The sequence below is a fragment of the Indicator indicator genome, chromosome 1, assembly GCF_027791375.1.
Source record: "Indicator indicator isolate 239-I01 chromosome 1, UM_Iind_1.1, whole genome shotgun sequence".
Lineage (NCBI taxonomy): Eukaryota > Metazoa > Chordata > Aves > Piciformes > Indicatoridae > Indicator > Indicator indicator.
Genome location: NC_072010.1, coordinates 91,891,840 through 91,902,297, shown reverse-complemented (window position 1 = coordinate 91,902,297; position 10,458 = coordinate 91,891,840). Strand labels below are relative to the sequence as shown.

At 49.1% G+C, this 10,458-nt stretch overlaps 1 protein-coding gene across 1 annotated transcript; it reads left to right on the top strand.

The window, feature by feature from the left end:
* The first annotated feature begins 349 nt into the window (after positions 1–349).
* POPDC2 (popeye domain containing 2) lies at positions 350–10,103 on the top strand. Its single transcript, XM_054386077.1, has 3 exons — positions 350–885; positions 5,310–5,418; positions 9,648–10,103. The coding sequence occupies exons 1-3, from the start codon at positions 350–352 to the stop codon at positions 10,101–10,103; spliced, it is 1,101 nt and encodes a 366-aa protein (XP_054242052.1).
* The last annotated feature ends 355 nt before the right edge of the window (positions 10,104–10,458 follow it).

Below are 10,458 nucleotides of genomic sequence, written 5' to 3'. Positions count from 1 at the left end.
TCCATTTGCTGGAGGGCAGGCAGAGAGAGGCAGCACAACACAAGCTCTGTCCTGTGAGTTTTCCAGCTAATGGCCTCTACTCGTTCTTTCACTGAGCTCTTTTGGCCTCAGATTTGCCAGCTGCTTTTCTCACTGGTGTGGCTAAGAAGGGGGCCAGCCGCTGGTTTGTGAGCCACAAAGAAGAGAAACAAGCCGTTTGGGGATTTTTCTGGTGCAAAATCATTTGGTGGCACTTTAGCATGTCACTCTGAAGCACGCTGCTGTGGGACCGTCTGGAACTCAAGAGGAGGAGGAGGAGGAACAGCTACCCAGCAGCTCTGGTTTCAGACTTCTGCAGCACCCTTTGTGTATGACAATTCATTTTGAGCACAGGACGGCTGGGGAGGGTGGGGAGTGGGGAAAGATGAGTGCAAGCTGGGACGAGGCTGTTCTTCAGCCTCCGGTGTGTGATGCCTGGAAGGAGATCATGGAGGGAGCAGCCTACCAGCTGGCCAGTTGCATTGTCCTCCTGGGTTACATGGGGGGAAGTGGCATCTTTGGGTCCCTCTATATCTTTGGCCTCCTGGCCCCAGGCTACTTGTGCTATGCTCTGTGGGGCTGGCTGAGCGCCTGTGGGTTGGATATATTCGTCTGGAACATGCTGCTCGTCCTCATCTGCTTGCTTCAGCTGGCTCACCTCGCTTACCGGCTCCGCAGAGACACTGTCCCTGAAGAATTTGACCTCCTCTACAAGACCATGTACCTGCCCTTGCAGGTACCCCTGGATGTCTACAAAGAAATCATGAAGTGCTGCGAAGAGCAAGTCCAGTCACTAGTCAGAGACCAGAATTATGCGGTGGAGGGCAAGACGCCCATTGACCGCCTCTCCTTGCTGCTGTCTGGCAGGTAAAGGCTCTCCTGTTTCTGAACAAAGTCTGACAGCAAAGTCCTGTGGCTTGTCGTCCTATTTTCACCCTCTTAAAACATAGGTGAGGGTGGTTCCCTTCCCCTGAAAGGGATTTGAGATGTGCATCTGTTTGTTGAGGAGGGGGATTGCTCTTGGGGCTTGTTTTTGTTTTGTTTTTCTAAATTAGAATATTTCAGAGAGTGGTTTGCAGAATGATGTGTGGTGAAATAGCCATCTCAGCCTTGTCTGCTATAATGTTAGGGAAACCTTACCTCTTTCTCTGTAATTTTCATGTGGTCTTAATTCTGATGGGAGCAGACTGGCCATGAGAGAGAGTTTCTCAAAGCAGGAAGGCAGTGTGTCTGGACCTGCAATCTCTGGGGGTACCAGACACACCTCTGCGTTGTGAATGGCTGTGCATTGAGTACAGCGAGTCTTAAATTCACCTACTTCCCCTAGTCAGCAATTTTCAGGGATAGGTTCCACCCCTGTTCCCAGTACCTTGGCCCTCAGGGCTCTGAAATTTTTCGCTTTGGGGGTCATTCTATCAAAAGAGAGAGTGCTCTCCTCTGATGGATCATCTCATAGAATCATTTTGGTTGGAAAAGACCTTTAAGTTCATCAAGTTCAATCATTATGTAACTACTAAGTCTGGTGCTAAACCATGCCTCTACCACATCATCATGTCAACATCACGTCTCTGCATTTTTTAAACACCTCCAGGGATGTGGATTCAACCACCTCCCTGGATAGCTTATCCCAGGATTTTAGAACCCTTTTTGTGAAGAAGTTTTTCTCTAAAAACCTCCCCTGGTTCAACTCAAGGCCTCTCATCCTATCACTTGTTACTTGTTGCTTGATGCCAGTCACATCAAGCCTCTTTCTTCCCCTGTGCTCTTAAGCATTCATAATGTTCTTTCCTCTGGAAGACCTCTAGGTAGTCACAGCCAATTGCCTGGCAAGCCATGCACATTAGCTGTTCATTTGCTGGAGTGGATTATTGAGTGAACTGTGCTCATGAAGTACTGATATTTGTTCCCCTCAGATCCTGTGACCTGCCTCTATTAACTTATCTTTTCACAATGTGCAAAATCCAAATGCGTTCAAAGAGTTATGATGTTGGCTTCCCTAGCTGCTGCCAGGCACTTGGCACTAATGTCAAGAGAAAGAGGGAAAGGATGATCTGTAAATGGAAGTACTGCTGAGCTGTAGTGTTGTCTCACTAGGATTTTCCTTTGGCAAGATACCATCACCAGCAGCTTATGTTTTCCTGTGATGGTCCACTCTCTCTGGTGAGGGGGTGTGTCCTACCTAGCTGTTTGTCCCCTTTCTAGGATGTGTTAAGAGCATCCTGGGACCACTGGCCAGTGCTGAATGGCAAAGCACTGGGAGGAAGTTGGGTACTTTTGTTTCCATCAGGTATTGTTCTTCTTGCCAAAATTCTGTGCTGAGCAGCTTGCTCTGAAGTTTCCCATATCTGCAAATAATGTTAGCAGGGAAGAGTCTGTGTTGTCTTATCCTGCACTGGATGATCCGATGTTGCTCCGTGGGCATGAAAGTGCCACAACAGACAGCAAGTACTGCAAGTAAGACTGTAAGTGAAGTGGGATAGTTGTCCTGCTCTCTTTTGCAGTGGTAAATATGTGTCTTGGCTGGTATCGGATGTTCTATGCAGATGGGATTGGATTTGCTTTTCCTGGTAAACACTCTATTGCCTTGTGAGGACTTTGTGAGGTCACAGGATGTTAGGGGTTGGAAGGGTCCTCTGGAGATTGTTGAGTCAAACCCCCCTGCCAGAGCAGGACCATCGAATCTAGCACAGGTCGCACAGGAACACATCCAGATGGGTCTTGAAAGTCTCCAGAGAAAATTACACCACAACCTCTCTGGGGAGTCTGTTCCAGTGCTCTGTGGCCCTTACAGTAAAGTTCTTCCTCGTGTTGAGGTGGAACTTCCTGTGCTGTAGTTTACATCCATTGCTCTTTGTCCTATCACAGGGCACAAGTGAGAAGAGGCTGTCCCTTCCTTCTTGACACCCAGCCCTCAGATATGTATAAACATGTATTAAATCCCCTCTCAGTCTTCTCTCCAGACTAAACAGCCCCAGGTCTCTCAGCCTCTCCTCACAGGGCACGTGCTCCTGTCCCTTAATCATCCTCATAGCCCTCCATTAGACTCTCTCAATTAGATCCCTGTCCCTTTTAAATTGGGGAGCCCAGAACTAGATGTAATATTCTAGATGGGGTCTCACTAGGGCAGAGTAGAGGGGAAGGAGAACCTCCCTTGACCTGCTGGACACACTCTTAATGCACCCCAGGATCCCATTGCCCTTCTTGGCCACAATGGCACATTGCTGACCCATGCAGAACTTCTTGTCCACCAGGACTCCCAGGTCCTTCTCCACAGGGTTGCTCTCTAGCAGATCACCTCCTAACCTGTACTGGTGCAGTTTATTATTCCTTCCCAGGTGCAGGACTCTGCACTTATCCTTGTTGAACCTCATCAGGTTCCTCTCTGCCCAGCTCTCCAGTCTGTCCATGTCTCACTGAATGGCTGCACAGCATTCAGGTGTATCAGCCAAGCCTTCCAGTTTGGTATCATCAGCAAACTTGCTGAATAGACACTCTGTCTGTCTGTCCCCTCATCAATGCCACTGATGAAGATGTTGAACAGGACTAGACCCAGCACTGATCCCTGGGGGACACCACTAGTTACAGCTCTCCAGCTGGACTTGGCACCGTTCACCACCACTCTTTAACCTCTATTGTATAACCAGTTCCTAATCCGTCTCACTGTCCGTTCTTCTATCCCACGCTTCCTGAGCTTACTCACAAGGGTGTTATGGGAGACAGTGTCAAAAACCTTGCTAAGGTCAAGGTAGACTACACCCACTGGTCTCCCTACCTCTAGCCATTCAGTTATGACATCACAGAAGGCTATCAATTAGTCAAGCAAGATTTCCCCTTGGTAAATCCATGCTGACTACTCCTGATCATCTTCTTCTCTTCCAAGTGCCCAGAAATGACCTCCAGAATTAGCTGCTCCATCATTTTTCCAGGGATGGAGATGAGGTTCACTGGTCTGTAGCTACCTGGAGCATCTTTCATGCTCTTTTTGAAGGCTGGAGTGACACTGGCTTTCCTCCAGTCCTCAGGCACCTCTCCTGTCTGCCACAATTTTGCAAAGATGATGGAGAGTGGTAGAGCAACAACATCAGCCAGTTCTTTCAACACTTGGTCCTTGCTGCTATTATGGTGCCTTCTCTTAAACTGAACAATAGCAAGACAAGGGGGGCTTGGAAATGCAGAATATGCCCAGATCATGAAACCTGCCTTGCGATCCCTGACCTTTCCAGGCAGCGCTCCCAGCTGACTGGAAGCCAGCAGCGAGCTGAGACTTGTAACTCCTGAAAACAAGAATTGACAGGGGAGCATAGAATCATTTGGGCTGGAAAAGACCTTTGAGATCATCAAGTCCAACCATTATCTAACTCTACTGAGTCTGGTGCTAAACCATGTCCTTCAGCACTACAGCTCTGCATCTGCCACCTCCCTAGGGAGCCTATTCCAGTGTTTGAGAACCTACACCTAAAGAAGCATCTTGTAATATCCAACGTAAACCTCTCCTGGTGCAACTTGAGGGTGTTTCCTCTTGTCCTATCACTTGTTGGGAGGAAGAAGAGACCAACCCCCACCTCACTCCAACCTCTTTCAGGGAGTTATAGGAGAAGGTCTCCCTTCAGCCTCCTCCAGACTAAACAAAACAACAGGTAGGCAAGAGCCCTCAAATCTGGAGTTCAGAGCTATGAACAGAGCTCCAGAGTGCCCAGCCGTTGCCCCAGACCTGTGCAGCTCTCCTTCTCTGCACCCGCAGCAGATCTAGGTGCAAATTTGACCTTGACATTGGCAGGCAGTTGTAGCAAAAGTAGGGTAAAGGGATACCTGGGAGGCCATGAGACATTAAATTCTAAGCTTGCAGTGTGATGTGTCAGGAACAACAATCAATGTCATTTTGGGATGTTCTGGGTCTAACAGCCTCCCAGCATCAAGGCAGGGAATGCCCTTGTGCAACCCTGGGGACAAGAAGATGATGTAAGTACAGAGAATTCCAGGCTGTCTTAGAAGCACCTGAAAAGCAGCAGCACTCTTGTGGACTGAGAAGTCCTGGTTTAGGACCAAGCATTGCACCTATGAGGGTTTGCTTTGTAGCAGGAGCAAATACCATTTCCCACAAAGAAAGGAGGCACAGCCCCATAAACTGGAGCATCTGCAGCTGCCCCAGAGAGGGTATGATACATGCATGAGATGAGAAGTCCTTTCCTCCCTGGTGAGATCAGCTGCCTGTACAATGTGTAAGCTGATCAGTGTTGTGTGACATCTATTTTGTGGCCTAAGCCTGTGTGTCTCACCTGCCCTCTCCACAGGATCCGAGTGAGCCAGGACGGACAATTCCTCCACTATGTCTTTCCATACCAGTTCCTGGACTCTCCAGAATGGGAGTCACTGCGACCCTCTGAGGAAGGAACTTTCCAGGTAACCCCACATGGTCATGCAGCAGCCTAGCTTCACTCCTTGTCTGAGAAGGGGAGGGAGGGGGCTCATTGTGCCATTCAAAGCTAACCAGGAATACTTTCTTCCCCTTCCTTGTGGTTTAGCTAGCACAGTATGGTGTGATCAGCTGTTAGCTTTTTTCCTACCTTCCTCTGAAGACCTCAGTGCATGCTCTGATCATCAGCTGATAGGGGGAGCCTGGTGCTCAATTTAGCAGGGAAATGACGGATCAGATTGCTGGCTCCCTTCCATTACAGCATTCCCTAGCACCTGTAGTGATGCATTTGCCCTGCACACTGCTAGTAGAGTGAATTGTTCCAGCATCAGGATGGCAGCCATGGCAATATACAGTGGTGATGTAAATCCATAAATATCCTCATAGAACTTCCTCACGCAAGTTTCTGATGGTGTGTGCAGGGTGATTCACAGAAAGGATGATTCATACCCGAATATGGTTCTTTCTGAGCAGAAGAACCCCTTGCTGAGAGGCCAGACCAATTCTTATTTGCAGCAACTGAAAGAATTTTGCTCTTGCTGTTAACACCCTGCTGTATTTATTTGGCTTTCTATCAAGAGATTATTTAAGACCACATCTCTCTGCCTTTAACTCACAGCCCAGGGGCAGGCTGCTCCTTGTCGGGATATCATAGAATCACGGAATGCCAGGTAGGAAGGGACCCCAAGGATCATCTGGTCCAATGTTTCTAGGTAATAGTATAGTTTAAACAAGATGGCCCAGCACCCTGTCAAGCTGAGTCTTAAAACTGTCCAATGTAGGGGAATCCACTACTTCCCCTGGGATATTATTCCAGTGTCTCACTGTTATCATGGTGAAAAAATTTCTTCTGGAGTCCAGTTGGAATCTCCTCAGGAGTAACTTGTATTCATTGCCTCTTGCCTTTTCCATATGAATCCCTTTTTATACCATCTTCTTGGTAGCCAACCTTTATGTACTGGTACGTGGTAATAAGGTCTCCCCTAAGCCTTCTCTTCTCAAGGCTAAACAAACCCAGTTCTCTCAGCCTTTCTTCACATGTCAATTTAGAATGTTATTTAAGGCATACAAGGGGAGATTTTGCTAATCCCTTGGGAGCGTGGGGCAATCATGAAGGAATGATGATGCTTTCTCATGAGGGCAGCCACATTCAGACTTGGTTAAACCAGAGCAGCTCTCTGAATCTGCTTTCTATGGGTCTGAATTTTGCCCATGTGTGACAGGTCATGGTGGTCACTCCTGAAAGCTGTTCCATTGCCAGTGATCATCTTCTTTCAAGAGGAACAGTTGCAGGAGATGGCTGAGCATCTGACTGTGGCACAGGGCTGCATAGAGCTTGTGAGGAGAAACAGATTTTGCACCAAGGTAATGAGGTAGAGAGGGCAACAACAGCATGACTGTGCTTGGGGTGGTGAGATCTCATGTTTTGCACATGGTTTCAGCCCAGCAGCAGATTGCTGTGAGCTCTTGGACTATATTTGTGATAGGACTAGGGGTAATGGATATAAACCGCAGCACAGGAGGTTCCACCTCAACACAAGGGGAACTTCTTTACTGTAAGGGTCACAGAGCACTGGAACAGGCTCCCCAGAGAGGTTGTAGAATCTCCTTCTCTGGAGACTTTCAAGACCCATCTGTATGCATTCCTGTGGCACCTGTGCTAGCTTCTTTGGTCCTGCTCTGGCAGAGGGGTTGGACTTGATCTCCAGAGGTCCTTTCCAACCCCGAACATCCTGTGATCCTGTGATTTGCCTACGAGACAAGCAGACAACAATGCCTGCCTGGTGCTCCTGGCAGGCAAATGAGCATCAGGTGGCATGCAACCTGCAAAGACACATTCTATTACTTTGGGGTTAAATTAACAAGGTGGGAATTATAAAAATATAGTTATTTTTATTTTCCCAACCCCCCTACCCCGAAACTATGTACAAAACTGATAAAAATTATTTACAGGTTCTATTCGGTTGTGAATTCTTCCAAGATGCTTACGGAAATTTTCAATACAATTTGGAGAGTTCAGAGACTTGGAAAAGGCTAAGCCACAAATAGCTTCACCCACTGATAAACCAAAGGCCAACCAATAACCCTGAGGGACATACGAGCAGGCCAGGTTTACTCAGGCCAGATTTACACAGTAGGAATTTGGAGATGGTCCCTAGCTGGCCCTCTCTGCTGACAGGCTCCAGAAACTGTCGATTGGGATCCAATTCGAGGCTCAGGCTTTACGCAATCGGTTCCAGGGAGAAGTGAAAGGGCAGGCAGGTCCAGCGGTCCGTCCAGGCAGGTCCCAGGCAGGCAGAGTCAGGGCTTTGCTGGCAGGCTCCCCAGCAGGATCGGTCCCAGGCTGGCGGTGGCAGGCAGGTCCCACGGCTGGCGGGCCGGGCCGGGGAGAAGTGAGCAAGAGCGACGAGAGATGAGTGTCCAAAATGGCAGAGCCGACATGAGCTCCAAGACACGGGTGAGCCGTGTGGGATTGAGAGCGGCACAAAGTGAGAGCCCTCACTGCTCTCTGCTCACCCTTTGATATATTCCTAGAAATCTGTCCAGGCCAAAATGTGAAATATCCACTCATCACGTTTCCAAATCCCAGCGGGCTTCTCCCCACACCGTAAATCCCTGTGGGGCCTCCACCCGCAGGGATAATAGGTGGTGATCACTGTCACCAGGGCAGGAGAAGAGGAGCGTTTCACACCTTTGTCTCCCCTCTGCTGATAGACAGTGAGGGAAGGTGGGGGATTTGGAGCACCCTGCACCACACATGCAATGTTTTCTGGGCTAATTTCTGTGGAACTGAATGTTCCCAGGTTTCCTGTGTGTCTTTATCTGTGGTGCATGAGGCAGCTTGAGAGCAAGCTGATGGCAGGCCCTGCCAGCACCATACCCTGGGCCTCTCTCCTGCTCTGTGAAACAGGGCTGGTCAGGAAGGGCAGCCGCACCTGGCATCAGGACATGGAGCTAGAGTCCCATAGTAGTGGGGGCTGCAGCCAGGTTCTGGAAGTGCCTAAACCCCTCATCTGCTTCTGAGGAGCATGAAGAAGCAGCAGCCTGCATGAGACCAGCATTCAGCAGGTGAGACTTGACCCGTCCACATTCTTGATGGTTGTGCTTAGTCATGGCGATGTGCTTTATGTAGCTGTTTAACCCACTAGTCCCATCCTACTTGAATAATCAATAAAACTTTGTGGCACATCTCAACCTTATTCTTAGCATAACAATAATTTGGTTTAAAAAGTGTGTGTTTGACTCTGGGACTTTGCTGGGGGAGGGCATGGAACGTTTTTTTGCCAAGGTTTTCCCTTTTTCAGTCCTGAGCCCACCATAAAAAGGCAGAAGCATTACTCAGTCTACAAGGACAGCTAGTTTCCTGGAGCTTTCTGCTTTGGCTGTGTCTTCTTCCCACAGGACTGCTGGCTCCCAGTGCCTGAAGGAGCTGGGTTTCACGGCTGGCACTTTCCCCCAGAAAAATGAGTTATGGTCTCTGCCGACGCCAGAGCACTTGTGTCAGGGGTATCAATGAGTGAAATCTGTCCTGCTGTCCTGATTAGGAGGCAGGTTTTCTTAATACATCTCACATAGTCCCTTGCAAGAAGTAGAGGCTTTTGATTGCTGTCCCAGAAGTTGGTTAGAAAAATGAGATTTTGGTAATTTTGATTTCCATGTGACCTCTCCTCTTGCTTGCTGTGGCTTGGGAAAGTTTTCAAGTTATATCTCCTATATTTCTTTCATAAGGCAGCTGCTTGCATTGCAGAGGCATCAAATATCAAACCCAAAGACACACACATGCAGCCAAGCCATGTTCAGCTTCCCAGTGGCCCTCTGCCATGGTGGCTGGCCAAGGAGACCCCTGGATATAGAGCGAAAGGGAGCCCCCGGGATATTTTGGCTCTGGTGCCTTATTCACATGCCAGTGTCTCCATTACACTCGGATGTTCTTCTGTGGCCTAAGGCAGTTTGACCCTTCCTGTGTTTCTATCTATTATTATTATTATTCTCGTTATCATTCTTATTCTTCTTATTATTATTCCTATTATTATTATTACGATATATTACAATATGCACTCATGTCTTTTTATTATTAATAGTCTGGTCTTACAGTTAGGGGGAATAATGTCTCAGTTCTCATTGGGGGCCTTCACTGAGATGAAGCATGCTGTTCCAAAGTGGGTGACCCCTGCCATGGCAGTGGGGTTTATTCTGCTCCCTCCCTGCCCCACAGGTCACACTGACAGCCGAGGCTGACTGCAGCTTCATCACCTGGCCAAGGAAGAAGCTGTATCTGCTCCTGAGGAAGGACCGCTACATCGCTCGGCTCTTCTCCTCCCACCTGGGCTACGACATCTCAGAGAAGCTTTACTCCCTCAATGAGAAGCTCTTTGCCAAGTTTGGCCTTCGCTTCGACATCCGCTTACCCAGCCTTTACCATGTCCTTGGGCCAGCCTCCTCTGAGGGGGAGTCAGAGGACTGCGAGGAGCTGCCACCTGTCTCTGGCCAGGCTGGTGCCTCTGAGCCCCCTCTGCAGCCGCCGCCACCGCCGCCAGCTCCACGACCCCGGGCATCCCGGCCTGACAGTGAACTGCTGGGTGAGGACTCCACCAGTCTTGTCTTGGAAGATTTTGCTGAGTTGCCGGGGTCTTTTATGGACTATGTGAGCGAAGGGGAGTATATGAAATGAGGGCACTCCTGGCATGGGCACGCCTCACCCTATGTGGGACCCCCGCGTAAGTACCCACTCACGGAAGCAAGCCCTTCCTGTGATGCAACTGCCCAGGCAGAGCAGTGGCCCCAGCCTCTTGCACTCATTTGCCGTGGGTTTGCTCCTCCACAGCATTTTTTTTTCCTGCTGCCTCAAGGAATCACAGGAGGTTAGCTCAAGCAATGTGATTTTTCTTAAGGACAAGCAGCAGAGTAGAAGCCTGGCTCCAGGCACCAGCAACACTGTGAAGTGAAAGGATTGGTTACCTCACCGTAGGAAGCTCTTCCCTGCCCTGTCCTCTCTCCACCCCTCAGGAGAGACACAGAAACTGAAA